The sequence below is a fragment of the Desmodus rotundus genome, chromosome 10, assembly GCF_022682495.2.
Source record: "Desmodus rotundus isolate HL8 chromosome 10, HLdesRot8A.1, whole genome shotgun sequence".
NCBI lineage: Eukaryota > Metazoa > Chordata > Mammalia > Chiroptera > Phyllostomidae > Desmodus > Desmodus rotundus.
This window is the reverse complement of record NC_071396.1, coordinates 63359946-63374212: the sequence shown is the minus strand read 5'-3', so window position 1 is coordinate 63374212 and position 14267 is coordinate 63359946. Positions and strand designations below refer to the sequence as shown.

At 41.6% G+C, this 14267-nt stretch overlaps 2 protein-coding genes and 1 non-coding gene across 3 annotated transcripts in view; 2 read left to right on the top strand and 1 right to left on the bottom strand.

Moving 5' to 3' along the window:
- IMPA2 (inositol monophosphatase 2) overlaps positions 1-569 on the top strand; it is a 55394-nt gene extending 54825 nt beyond the window's left edge. Inside the window, exon 8 of the mRNA XM_024580418.4 lies at positions 15-569. Within this exon, the coding sequence (XP_024436186.1) occupies positions 15-130 (116 nt within the window). The 3' untranslated portion in view covers positions 131-569. The remainder of the gene's footprint in view (positions 1-14) is intronic.
- A 132-nt stretch (positions 570-701) lies between these two features.
- The window catches only part of CIDEA (cell death inducing DFFA like effector a), a 58022-nt gene continuing 44456 nt past the window's right edge, over positions 702-14267 (top strand). Inside the window, exons 1-2 of the mRNA XM_071219517.1 lie at positions 702-7801; positions 10537-10611. The gene's annotated coding sequence lies outside the window, so the exon portion shown is untranslated. The remainder of the gene's footprint in view (positions 7802-10536; positions 10612-14267) is intronic.
- Positions 11021-11127, bottom strand: LOC112323036 (small nucleolar RNA SNORA4). Its single transcript, XR_002976684.1, has one exon. It is a non-coding gene; the product is annotated as a small nucleolar RNA SNORA4 (small nucleolar RNA).

Genomic DNA, 14267 nt, shown 5'->3' with positions numbered 1-14267 from the left:
TCTTCTGTCCTCAGGCGGACCTTTCGACCTCATGTCCTGCAGAGTGGTTGCTGCAGGCACCCGAGAAATGGCTACGCTCATAGCTCAGGCCTTACAAACAATTAACTATGGGCGGGATGATGATAAGTGAAAGGGAGCAGAGGACAGAGAAGTGTGACCCAAGGACTGGTTCTTCCTGGCAATGCTGAAGGTGGCAGCCCATCCCTGGGGAGGAAGCTGCCTTGAGCAGCCTGCACTTGCATCAAGTTCCTGCATTTTTAACCACCCCAAAGGGAGGTGTTCTGCTAAACTGTCTGGCTCTCTGGTTAAACCCACATCTTCTACCAGGATTTGGTGTGTAGCTGGTTTCTTTCTTTAATCTTCTATAACCCTTTTCAGGTTAGTACAGTTTCTTCTATTGGGGCCAAAACCCAAATCTCATGATGTACATATTGATAATTCAGGCTTGATTTTTTTCCCCCCAGAATGCAAATCTCAGGTAATAAGGCTTTAGAACTGCTAAAAAAGCAGATTTGTTCTCAGGCCATCCCCCATGGTACTTCAGAATGCAATAAATCAAAATAATGGCACTCTGCTTATCTGCTTCCCTTCATAAGTGTGTCACCTGTTTCCCCGAACAATACAAAATCCACAGCTGTAGATGCATTCAGGACTCTCATGATGACTATTAGGAGGATAATACCAAGAGTCAGAAGTATTCTCCTTAACCAGGGTCTGCATGAAGCATACCGGTTGGTATCAAGTCAAAGACTGTGTAGATGTACCAGTTTTTTTATCCACTCATCTACTGATGGGCACTTGGGCTATTTCTGGCACTTGGGCTATTTCTAGCACTTGGCTATTGTAAATAGCACTGATATGAACACTGGAGTGCATAATTTCTTTTGAATTGGTGTTTAAAGATTCTTCGGGTATAATCCCAGCAGTGGGATCTCTGGGTCAAAAGGCAGTCCCATTTTTAGTTCTTTGAGGAAATCCCAAAAGGCAGTTCCATTTTTATGTTTTTGAGGAAATTCCATACTGTTTTACACAGTGGCTACACCAATCTGCATTTCCACCAAAAGTACACTAGGGTTCCCTTTTCTCCACATCCTCACCAGCACTTGTTTGTTAATTTATTGATGATAGCCATTTTGGCAGGTGTGAGGTGATATCTCACTGTGGTTTTAATTTGCATCTCTCTGATGGCTAGTGATGTTGAGCATTTTTTTATATGTCTATTGGCCCTCTGTATGTCCTCCTTGGAGAAGTGTCTGTTCAGTTCCCTTGCCCCATTTTTAGTTGGATTGTCTGTCTTCGTAGTGTTGTCAAATAAGCTCCTTATATATTTTGGAGATTGAACCCTTGTCCATTGTATCACTGGGAAATATGTTCTCCCATGCAGTTGGTTCCCTTTTCATTTCATTTTATTAGTTTCTTTAGCTGTGCAGAAGCTTTTTAATTTGATGTAGTCCCATTTGTTTATTTTTTCTTTTATTTCCCTTGCCCTAGGGGATATATCAGCAAAAATATTGCTATGTAAGATATCTGAAATTTTACTGCTTATGTTTTCCTCTAGGATTTTTATAGCATCTTGACTTATATTTAAGTCTTTTCTTTATTTTGAGTTTATTCTGCTGTATGGTATAAGATAGTGGTCTAGTGTTGTTTTTTTTTGGGGGGGGGGGGGTTTGCATGTACCTGTCTAGTTCTCTCAATACCATTTATTGAAGAGACTGTTATTATTCCATTGTATGCTCTTGCCTTCTTTGTCAAATATTAGTTGAACATAAAGACATAGGCTTATTTCTGGGCTCTCTATTCTGTTCCATTGATCTATGTGGCTGTTTTTATGCCAGTACCAGGCTGTTTTGATTACAGTGACCTTGTAGTATAGTTTGATATCAAATATTGTGATCTCTCCACCTTTGTTCTTCTTTCTCAAGATTGCTGAAGCTATACAGAGTCTTTCTTGGTTCCATATAAATTTTTGGAATATTTGTTCTACTTCTGTGAAATATGCCATTGGTATCTAGATAGGAAGTGTGTTGAATCTATAGATTGCTTTGGGTATTATGGACACTTTAATGTTGTTAATTTTTCCAATCCATGAACACAGTATAGGTTTCCACTTATTTGTATCTTCATCAATTTCTTTCTTCAGTGTTCTGTAGTTTTCCAAGTCTATGTCTTTTACCTCCTTGGTTTAATTTACTATTGGTACTTTATTGCCTTTGTTGCAAAGTAAATGGGATTGTTTTCTTAGTTTCCCTTTCTGATAGTTCATTACTGGTGTACAAAAATGCCATTGATTTCTGAATATTGACTTTGTAGCCTGCTACTTTGCCCAATTCATTTATTAGCTCAGGTAGTGTTTTTTGGTGGGACCTACCAGGTTTTCTATGTACAATAACATGTTGTCTGTGAATAATGACAGTCTACTTCCTTCTTTCCAATTTGGATGCCTTTTATTTCTTCTTCTTGTGTGTTCAGTGTGGTTAGGACTTTCAGTACTCTGTCGAATAAGAGTGGTGAAAGCGGACACCCCTGTCTTCTTCCTGATCTTGAAGGAAATGCTTTTAGTTTTTGCCCATTGCGTATGATGTTGGCAGTAGGTTTTTTATATATGGCCTTCATTATGTTGAGGAATGCTCCCTCTGTTCCCACTTTGCTGAGTGTTTTTATCAGAAATGGGTGCTACATTTTATCAAATGCTTTTTCTGCATCTGTTGATATGATCATGTGATTTTTGTCTTTCATTTTGTTTATGTATCATGTTTATTGATTTGCAAATATTGTATCATCCTTGCATCCCTGGAATAAATCCAGCAAGGATGTGGAGAAAGGGGAACCCTAGTGTACTGTTGGTGGAAATGCAGATTGGTGCAGCCACTATGGAAAACAGTATGGAATTTCTTCAGAAAACTAAAAATGGAACTGCCTTTTGGGATTGTTCTATTGTGGCAGTAGGGAGCAGGCTGGGTGGAAGGCAGCAAAGGGGAAAATATTGGGACAACTGTAATAGCATAAACAATAAAATATTTAAAAAATAAAAATAAAACTACCTTAGCAAGAGAGCCTAGGGACTTTTGTTGCTGGCTGTGGCCTTAGCAGTAGACTCAGCAATGGTCACCAGAGTTAAGGGTAAGTTTCTGATCACAAACTCGTTTGAACTATCTCCAGGCCCAGGAAGAAGGGACCATCCAAATGTTGCCCGTCAAAGGGGTTAGCATCTGGTAGTAAACTTTTTTTTGGTTGGTGGTATAAATTAAAGAGTGTGGACCAATGTTGAGTTTCTGAGGTATTGTGATGGGACCGTGGAATAGTAAATGCAGCAAGAGCACAGTCTCCTTTCATCTTCCAGCTCTTGGCACACAATGAATTGCCCAAGCATAGAGGCCATTGACAAAACCTCCATATATAAAGGAATAGCCAGAAGGTGTACATAGGGCTCCTTCCCAAATATTAGTGTTCATGGACCCATTGGTTGGTGCAGGGGTGTTAGCAACAAAGCCTCAAATACTGTATTATTACATATTAAAAGGCCATCTAAATATCTGGGAGTGACATACAGCCTATAAATGGTCTGATTTATACTGGCTGCTCTATGATGTCCTTTATACATGTATTCAGTGGATCTCAATTTCCCATCCCAGGGTTGGGTTAAATTGAACAGGGAGTATATGGCTTTAGTGTTTTAACTTTGTAAAAGTAACCTATGGAACAACTTAGGGATACAGTGGCATTTGAGATTCCAAAAGATCTCTTAAAGGGTAGATGAGGGGTCTCTTCCTTCACATACTTTTTGGTTTAATGTGACAAATCCTTCAGTTAATTACATTTCCTACAGTAGCTGTTGTTTGTGCAATCCTAATTATAGTGTTGTCTTCCCATGTACTAGTAAGGGAAAAAAGCAGAATGCAGATATTTCCATTTCAGAATGTTCTATTAGATAGCATTGCATAGAAGAACACTCTAATAATCTCTTCTAATCTGGATTTATTTTATATAGAGCACTCTCACCTCTTGGTGGAATCCACATTCTTCCCTGATTTTTGGGAATCGGTATTTGTCAGTCTCAGTCTTCAAGATTCCAAGTAGCAATCTTGCCTGCAGAGTGACTCCCATGTCACCTCTGTGTAATTTGCTTGGGTCTTGTGGAGCAGGAGGCTAAACAGAGGCCAGAGTAGGGCCAGAGCAAGCTAAATTACAAGCCCTGTTATCACAAAGGTGGAACCAGATTAGAATCTAGAATTGTAGGTACCATAATTCTGTGTTAAAGTCAACCTTAAAGGGAAAACCTCACAAAAAGTAAAAGAGGTGGGAAGATGGTTCCTTGGTTCTGTGTGGGGCGGGAAGGAGAGCAGTTGTGAGTTGGATGCTTGTGTGGTAGTCCCAAATCTTTTAGAACTGGGGGGAAGACCTGTTTCTTCTCCCATGGGCAGTCTCTCTGCCCATGCCCCTCACCACCACCTGAAGGCCTACAGATCACTGGTTGCAGCAGAAGAAAGAGCATTGGCTTTGAGGTCAAAAAACCCAATTCTAATGGAAGCTTCCTCCTGCCTGGCCTCAGACGCCACCCTGAAAACCGCAGATGCTGTCTCCCTCCCACAGTTGTTGGGACTGCTGAGGTGCATGCAAAGAGCCGGACTGCCAGCAGCACTCAGTGCATACTAGCTCATCTCCAGCATCTACAACTTTCTCTCTCAGGGCTTCCCTTGGATAACAGCCAGGATCACTTATGTGTCCAGCAGTAAGTCCTGGCTTCAAGTTCAAAACACATTCAAAACACTTTGTTAAATGGGTGCTCAACAACTGCTTAATGAAGAGAACCTGTTTGACCTCCCAGAGATTAGCAAATACAGTGGTACCTCAGTACTTGTTAATTCATTCCGGAACTCGTGACGAGTACCAAATGATGAAGCATTTTCCCTGCGGGGCGGCATCATGACTCATACAAGTTCTAGCAAGTGCGATGAGTTCCGAGCAAGCACCAAGTGCTGAAATATTTTCTTCTTGTCAAAATGGAACGAGTACAGTGTTTGATGAGTTCTGAAGCCAATGAATACCAAGGTATGACTGTACATTTTTTCCTGAATTCTCCTTTTATGAAAATAGCATGACAACATTAAAAGAATGTTTCGTTTCCCCGTGAATCCCAGTGAACTAGCACCTCTCCAGTCTTTATCCTGCTTGTCTGTCATGTAGGACGTGCACCAGCTTCAGCAGTCCTACATCTAAGAGCTTTGAATTGGGCTGCATTCTGCCTGGTGAGGAATGACTTGCTAGCGGGGAGAGGGTGGGATTGGAACCATTGGCGCCATTGGAACATTAGACTTTTCAAGGAGCCTGAGGAGATTCTTTCAAGTACCCCCCTTATTCTATAGGGGCGGTTTCATGTGTTACTATTTTGGGAGCCTCTAGAATCACAGGCAGGGGAAACATCATCTGTACCCTTAGGAGTCTTGGAGTTCTAAGTGTGAAAATCACCTGATATTTTATTCATGTGTGTGTGTATACATGTGTGCCTATAACACTGGTATATGCTATATATTACAAGCCATGTCATGTTCAGATTAATTTGGAACAACTGAAATATGTACGCACTTAGCTAAGGCTTTCTGCATGAGGTTAGTTTTAAAATTTTTTGAAGATTAGTAATATAAATGAAAAAAAGCTATTCCCACTGAAGGGAGTGAGCCTTGCAGATTCCTGGTGGGGGACCAAGCAGGAGGGAGATTCCAGGGCTCAGGATGATAGAATAACTGACCAAGAAGAAACCTACATTAAAAATAGTTATGTAAGCTAATGAGATACTTTGTCAATTTAATTTTCTAAACTGTGTAACTTAATGAACTAAGTTTTTCATAGAAGATTACAATCACTTCTTAAAATTGCTTTAGTGAGTCCCCTTTCTAAAATTTACTTCACCCTATTGAACTTCCTCTGTAGTCTTCACAGTAACAGGCTTCTCTCTTCAGGTACTGGACATAGTTAAGTAAACACTTAATAACTTGGATGTGAAACCCCAAAGATGTGTGAGCTTTGAGGGCTGTAAGAGAGTGGGGATGTTTTTCCATTGCCTTAATAAAGAAACTGGCGAAAGGCTTATACCTTAATAGATTTTAGATATATATATATGATCATTGTTTTATACAAAAATGCCTTGGGTCAAAATAAGTGATATTAATGTGTTAGCAGTCGTGTGGAAAATATAGTTGTCCCACTGCCCTTGAAATGATCATGTCCATACTAAATATATGTAAAGGCAGTGCTTAATAAAAGCAAGCAGAACACATCTTCCCTCTGGGTTTTCCCAGCTTTTTGAAAAGCTCCTGTGCAGTTAGAACAGCCACTGGTGTTCATACCACTATTTTACCATGTGGGTTCAATGTGGATGGTGCTGGGAGACTGTCTGGTACCCTGACAATGGGTACTTTTTTAAAAATTTCCCCTAAATATCACTCTCATAATCTGTAGGCTATATTTACATGCACACATTGAGACAGGCTTTAGGGATTTTATAAAGAGCCTTGAGAGAACCTACTTCAGATATGGAGATACCATTAAAATGAAGTCAAAGAGAGCCTTCTCTGAAACCTACATGTATCAGAAGGGAAAAATAGAAATGTAAAAAAAGCAATACCAAAATATAAGATTTAGTTAATTTTGAACATAAATTAATATCTCTGAGGCAAAAATTTGCAACTTTGAAAACATTCATGGGATTATTGGGCATACAATTTTAATGCTTAAAGGTTTGAGGGAAAATGTACAGAAATGTGGGTAGTACACTAGACAAGGATCAGAATCTGGTTCTGGGTTCAAGTTCTGACTCTCCACTAATTAGCCATGTGATCTTGGGCAAATCATTTAAGGAAATAGATCTGTCTAGGGCTCTTTCCAGATTCTTTCCCCTCAGTCTGTGAACCTAGCAAGTACCATGCTTCCCCCAAGGGGAGTTCCTGGCAGGAAGTCCCCTTTCAGTTCCTGGCAAGAAGAGAAAGGAAGCATGGGTTTTCTAGCTCTGATAGTGAATATATTTTGTTTTCAACTAACTCTGGGTTTTTTGCATGCTCCATATAAATTCACTCTAGAGTGAGCGCTGCATCTTATCACATTATCACAGTTTTGTCTTTTTAGAAATAGAGTTTGCCCAGTGTCTGATTGACAACCCTGGAGAAACCCCCAAACTCCAGTATTCTGTCCTCATGGTCTTCTCAAGCTACTGACTAGTTCCAAAAGTAAGTTCCAGTCATCTTTGAGGAGACTGGGTTTTCTTTCATCTCTGGGAGTAACTTCATTTGTTATTTTATTGCTTTGTATAAATCTTGTTTAATGGGACTTTTTAATGAATGTTATGAATTTTTTAATGAGAGCTTAAAAATTTATGCTCAGGATTCACCAAATTTGCTGATTGTTCTTTTAAGCTTAGATTTGCAAGTTTTTATTTTCTCAGAATATACTCTAATTCTCCTGAGTGTATATGCAATTGCACAAGAAATTCCTTACATTCTCCTGGTTGCATTTTGAAGTGCAGTGCTCTTTAATCGTGTAATGTCTTTTAATTCTGAAGTGTTTTACAGAGGTTCTCTTCAAAGACATGCTCTCCACAGGAAAAGCCTCTGCACAGGCTCTAAGGGCAGCAGAGACCCTGGAGGACACAGCCGAAATAACTGTTTGCTGCATCAAGGGCCCTCTCACCCTCCACGTGCATTTCTGACCTCTCACTCACTGACAGTCTGACGCTGACGTTGTCAAACTTGGCCTGAGCATTACCGCTGCCCCTTCAGGAGCAGCAGAGAGGCCCTCTGGAGAACGGGTGTGTCTGAGACCCTGAGGTTGGTGGCGGGGCAAACAGCACAAGTGGCTGTGGAACCTTGAGGTCTGGGTGCCCCAGTCTAAGAGGAGCCTCTCAGAAACCAAATGGGCTGCTTACCTTTGTGATCTTCAAAGTCAGCAAACTGCTCATCATAGTTTGTCTCTTTGCAAAATGACATATACCTACTCTTTGATGATTACATTCACTCAGAACTCCTCTTGTAGACTTCCAAATATTTGTTTTTTGCCCTAGTTTTTTCCCCTTTATTTCAACAACTTTACTGAAGGCATCTTCTGGACCACATTTGTCAAATGTTTTGGTGCCTTTATAATCTAACCTCAAATAAAAGGTACAACATTTCCCTAGTACATCACTAAATGTTACTATCCAAAACAGACTGAGAGTCAGGAAACAAGGATTCTGGTCCCAAGTATCTGTATGACCTTGAGGAAGTCACTTCACCTGTAGGTCTTTGGTTAAACATGGAACATGAACCTGTCCAGCCCCCTCCCAGGGGTATTATGAAGATGTCACAGGACAATATGTGAAAGTATCAAGAGCCATGACATGTTAGGTGATTTTTTTCCTTTACAATTGATATTATTTAAGAATAAAAAGGTCATGGTATTTTTTTATAGCCAAATGATGGCTCAGCAATTGGAGATAACTAGAAATATTTAGTCAGATTATACCACAGCTTAGACAGACTTTGCATGATCTATCAAACCATTTACCATCAGTTCTATAATATTCTGCACCCAAGACTTTAGACAATCTCAGAAAATACCTCCCATAGCTTTCCTCAATAGTAACCACATTCAGATATGCAACAGACTTTAATCATAGTGCTTTTTCCTATGGAAGCAAGGTTTAAATAAAACAGATTTTTAAAAGTATAAGCAAAAACCCAAATCAATGGTCTAAAAGCTTGGATGATTGCCAGAAGCACCAGGCCCTTTAAATCAATGTTTTGAGTTCCCAATTGTTGGTAGAAAGTTTAAGGGCTGTGCATGTGGGTGCCACTTTAGCTGGGTGAACCTGAACTACCCTTGGAACCTCTCTGGGCCTCTGTAAAATGAGTTAAATTAGGCCCCTTCCAGGGCCAGGCGGAGTAAATGAAATAGAGTGTGCACATGCTTGCATCAAACAGATGGCAGGAGAGCAGAAGGTCTGTGGGAGGCCAAACAGGACCTGAGTGCAGGGGCTGCTCACCTAGTTGCTTCAGACCTTTCTCCTGCCCAGGTTGTTAGGCTTCCTTCCTACTTGTGAAGACCTCAGGGTGGAGTGCAGCTCAGTTACCTCATAAACGTCCCTTTAACGGACACAGAAAGATAAACACCTAGATGTCCACATATGTATGTCTCAGCTGAGTGCCCAGACCAGATTCACCAAAACACTGGTGAGCCATATGGCTTCCTGATGTTAGCCTGGACCTGTCCAATCAGGGTGCCACTCAGTAACCAGGTATATCAACAGCAATCCCATGATTAACCCAAAACAAAAGATGAACAAATTACAGAAAATAAAATATGAGGACCTAGTGTGCAAAAAGGGGATTACTATAAGGGATCCAAAATGGCAGTTTTGAAAGCAGACAGGCAGTTTCTGTGCATCCACAGAGCCCATGGAAGCAGGTGAGGGCCAGGACCACCATCACTACATGGCTAGGAAGTCCAAAATAACCTAAACTTGCAGTTCAGAGGATGAGGGAAACAGAAGGGTTGGGGAGGAAGACCAAGTGTGGGCAGCAGGTGACAGGGACTGGGACATTTTTTGGTGTGACACAGAATACACAAGTTCATGTTCCAGAAACAACAGAGCTCCCTGAAGTGTGTCATTCTATAAATACTTGGGCTCTTGGAGGGCAGCGGTTCCTGTTTGTGACTGTTCATATATCCCATCTTAACATACACATCCGTAATCATGAAGCCCCTGCCCTCCAAGCCCACAGCACCCTGTCCAGTGCCTGGTGTGAGGGAAGTCGACTAAAGAGGGCTAGAGTGGGACTGGCACAGGGTCCCAGGGACACCTAGGAGTATGGGACTAGGCCTTCTGGGCTAAGTGATCATGAATCTGGGAGGGTGAACAGGGGTTTTGTCAAGAATCAGGAGCAGGACATTCCAGGTGTGGTCAGAGAGGACTGACCCCAAGGATGCGGTGGACGAAACTCTTAGAGTGCTGCATGGCTGGGAGGCACATGGTGTCACTCAGCAGAAGGGTGGGGAGATGATGATAAAGACACTGGGGCAAACTCAAGAGGGCCTTGGGCACTAAGCAAAGCAGTCTTTGCTTCATGCGGAGAACTCCTGGAGAGTATTTTCGTCATGTGTATGTGTTAGCACACTACTGGAGAGCTGGTTGTAACAATTTTTTTTCAGATCATAACTATGTTTTCTGCTTTATTGAGAAATAATTTTCATACCATAGAATTCACCCTTTGTTAAGTGTGCAATTACATGATTTTTAAGCAAATTTATTTTTTAGTAAATATTTTATTGTTATTCTGTTACAGTTGTCCTAATTTTCCCCCCTTTGCCCTCCTCACCCCACCCACCCCCTGTTCCTACAGTCATTCCCCACCCTGTAGTCCATGTCCATGGGTCATTCATACATGTTCCTTGATTAGTCCCTTCCCTTTCTTTCCACCCTTACCCCTCCCCACTCCTTTCTAGTTGCTGTCAGATTGTTCCATGCCTCTGGTTCTATTTTGCTTGTTTATTTGTTTTGTTCATTAGGTTCCTGTTGTCTTTCACAGCCTGGCTTATTTCATTGCATGATGCTCTGCAGTTCCATCCATGCTGTCGCAAAGGGTAAGAGCTCCTTCTTTCTTTTTGCTGTGTAGTATTCCATTGTGTAAACGTACCACAGTTTTTTGATCCACTCATTTACTGATGGGCACTTAGGCTGTTTCCAACACTTGGCTATTGTAAATTGGGCTGCTATGAACATTGGGGTGCATAAGTTCTTTTGAATTGGTGTTTCAGGATTCTTAGGGTATAATCCCAGCAGTCCCAGACCTGGAATGGCCAGGTCATAAGACAGTTCCATCTTCAGTTTCTTGAGGAAATTCCGTACTGTTTTCCACAGTGGCCGCACCAGTCTGTATTCTCACCAACAGTGCACTAGGGTTCCCTTTACTCCACATCCTCGCCAGTACTTGTTGTTTATTGATTTCTTAATGTTGTAACAATTTTTTTCTTTTTCTTTTTTTTCCTATGTAATGTAGGTCACAAAATAGTAGTGAACTATATGTTTAGTGATATAACCCACTGTGGAATGTGGTCTTCATTTATTCTCCCAAATAATGTTGTAGCAATTTTTAAGTGAGAGGGAAGGGAGCTGTCAGGTATGTGGTTGGTACAGTGTTCATCAGTCATTCAGTAGGGTTATCCTGTGTTCAGTAGAATAATGTGATATATCCATGCATAAAGTAACTAGGGGCTTTAGCAATGCCTTTTGGAGATTTATCTAACTGAACAATGGAATCTTGGAGGGTGGAGGCTTAGGAATCGCCTATCAGCCTTGAGGGAGAAGGAGGAAGTACAAGGCCATGAAATGCTCAGGTCAAATAGTGTGCAGTGTCATATCCACTCCCTAGGCCAGCAGGTTAGGGACATGACCTGGCTCAACAAAGGGTACATCCTCCAACTGCTCCCATTCCCTGGGGTGCCTCTCTTCTCACCCCCATGCTGACCAAGCACCATACACATCTGGCACCTGGACCAGATTATCAAAAACCATCTCAGGAAGGGTTAGGATGATGAAAAACTCCTAGTCTTTGTTTTGGGTTTCAGCCAACAACTGCTTCTCACTGGAAGTATGTCTGGGTCCTGACATCTTTGGTTCCCCACATCTCAGTTGGAATGTCACAGGGGCACCAAGAACTTTGCCCTTGATAGTGAGGCAGCTCCCATGCTGCAGGACCCACATGGCGCCAGGCCAAGTCTGCGACCCTTCTACCCCCCTTGGAGAAGAGTGAGTCTCATTAAGATGATAGTGATTTAAAGTCACACACAGTAGATATGTAGTTCCCTGTTTCAGTTTTCAACAACAAAAATTAAGTTAAAGCCCTTAATATGTGTTACTGTGAAGATATGTCTCCATCCTCATGTCCATGTAGAATTAGCTTTTAGACCTATTTTAGGGCTTTTAATACTTTTTTTTTTCCTGTAGCATTCCACTTTATCAATGTGCCTTTAGATCCTTTGGGATTCTGATTCTCTACTCTTATTGAAATTATGCCAGCACTAAGGCACTCAGGTGAGGGAGGCAGGTAAGTTTCCCCGTGCCCCTATGCACATTGCCTAACACTCCCCTCAACCCAGGCCTCCCAAGCTCTCCTACCTCAGGGCCAGCTTGCCTATGAATCATTCTGTTATTCCTCAGAGCAGGAAGATCCATTCTGCTGCTAGAGAAAAGGATATTTGAACAGCGTGTGCCCATCCTAAGCACCCCATGCAGTTAGCCTACTGATGCCTCACAAAATGTTGCGAGGAGTCTCCCAAGCCCAAGTGGCATCCCCATATTACACTCACACTGCAATCCTTGGTCCACCAAAGATTTTGGATGTCTGGTTACACTTATTACCCGGGACCATGCTGGTCCAGCTGCCCACCTGCACTGCAGGGGCATGAGTTCTGGCTCACGGCAGCTCTGTGCTCATCTTCATGAAACTGGGCTGCCAGGGTCCAGGCAGGCACAACCTCCTGCACTGAGCAGCAGTGACTTCTGTGAGCTGAATGTTGGACCAACTTCCCCCAAGAGGTACTTAGCTTCTGGGGAAACTGGCCCAGCCCTGTGGGGGTGATTTTCTGCATCCCTGGGCACCATACCGTTCCAGTGCCCCCCACAGCACTGGGCTTGGTGAAGGCTCTCTTCTTTGCCAAGAGGGTCAGCTTGCCACCCACTGTCTGCCTTGATGAACTGTGCAGTGCCAGAGGCTACCACTGGGGAGTCTCAGATGTTGGCTCCCTGCAAAAACAGACCATCTAGGTTCGTAGTTGATCCTGAGTCATCGTGCGTGATATGAGATTGTTTGTCTCTGGGAGGCAGGGAGGACTTAGCTGCAGTACTCTTGTATCCATGATTCGTGGACCCAGGATTTAGGAATCATGTCAGAGGAAATGCCATTATTCCATGTAATGCATAGTATCTGTGTATAACCAAAAAGTTTCAACATAGTTCATGACCAAATTAAAAATATATAAAATTTAAGTCCAATAATAATAGTAATAAAAGATGTAGAGTTTAGCTATCCAGAGTTTAACGAAGTTTTGGATAAGAGGGCTTTTGGTTTGGATTATGTTTTGGGGTTTTGTTTGGGGCTTGTTTTTTTTTTCCCCATGAATAAAGTAATCCCTTGGGAAAAGCCATTTAATGATTTTAAATTTAAGATTTAATCGAGTTATACTTGTGGAAACTAACCTGTACAATTTTGTGATGGTAAATAGTGTTGTCAAAAAGGGACCATGGCTTTTATTTTTCCAACATCTTCCTAGAATTAGGAAAAATCCTCATTCAATTCAATTCAACATACTAATAATCACTTATTTAATATATTTCAATAATATCACTTAACTAGCTGTCTGAGACCTCAGATAGGAGTCTTGTATTCTCTGTGCCTCAGTTTCATCATCTTTAAAATAGGGAATAATACCACCTACTCATAGGGTAAGGAGTGAGTGAGATTATATATGCAAAGCTCTTAGCTCCATTACTGGATATACTGAGGGCTCATTAAAGTGTTATTATTTTCATATGTACTACAGTTAGTTTCTGAGCTCGGTGCTGGAGTTATAATAAGACATGATTCCTGTCCTCAAGAAGTTTACAATTTGAAGCAGAGAGAGACAAATATATACACAAACAAGTATCAACGGTTATAAATGATCAATGCCTTAAAAACATAACAAAGAGCTGGAGAAACAACAAAGAGAAGAAATGTATTTGTCAGAGTGGGAGAAGAATTTATGGAAGAGGTTATATTGAGCTAGATCTTGAAGGCTGAGATAGGATTTAAATGAATGGAGAGAAGCTTTCTTGGCAGAATTACATGAACAATGACACTGAGATATGAAAATGTGTAGTAAATTCAGCAGTAGCCAGTAGACCATATGGTCAGAGAATGGGAGACAAGGATAGGGTCAGGGGCAGCAGGCAATCAGTGAGCATCAGGTGAAGGCTACCCAGTGCCAGGCACCATGGCCTAGATCACAGGGCCTGATGAGCCATGTGTGATTTGTCTTACAGACAATGAGGAGCCATCAAAGATACCTGAGTCAGTCCCTATTTGCAGAAGGATGGTGCACACAGCAAGCTCTTGGTAAACGCCTGGTGAAATAAATTGAACTGGATGATGGTAAAAAAGAATGTATCTGGAGGCAAATCCCAGACAAGTACAAATGGATATGAAGTAGACATCCTAGCAATGGCATAGTCCAAATGTCGTTGATACCTAGAAGGAATG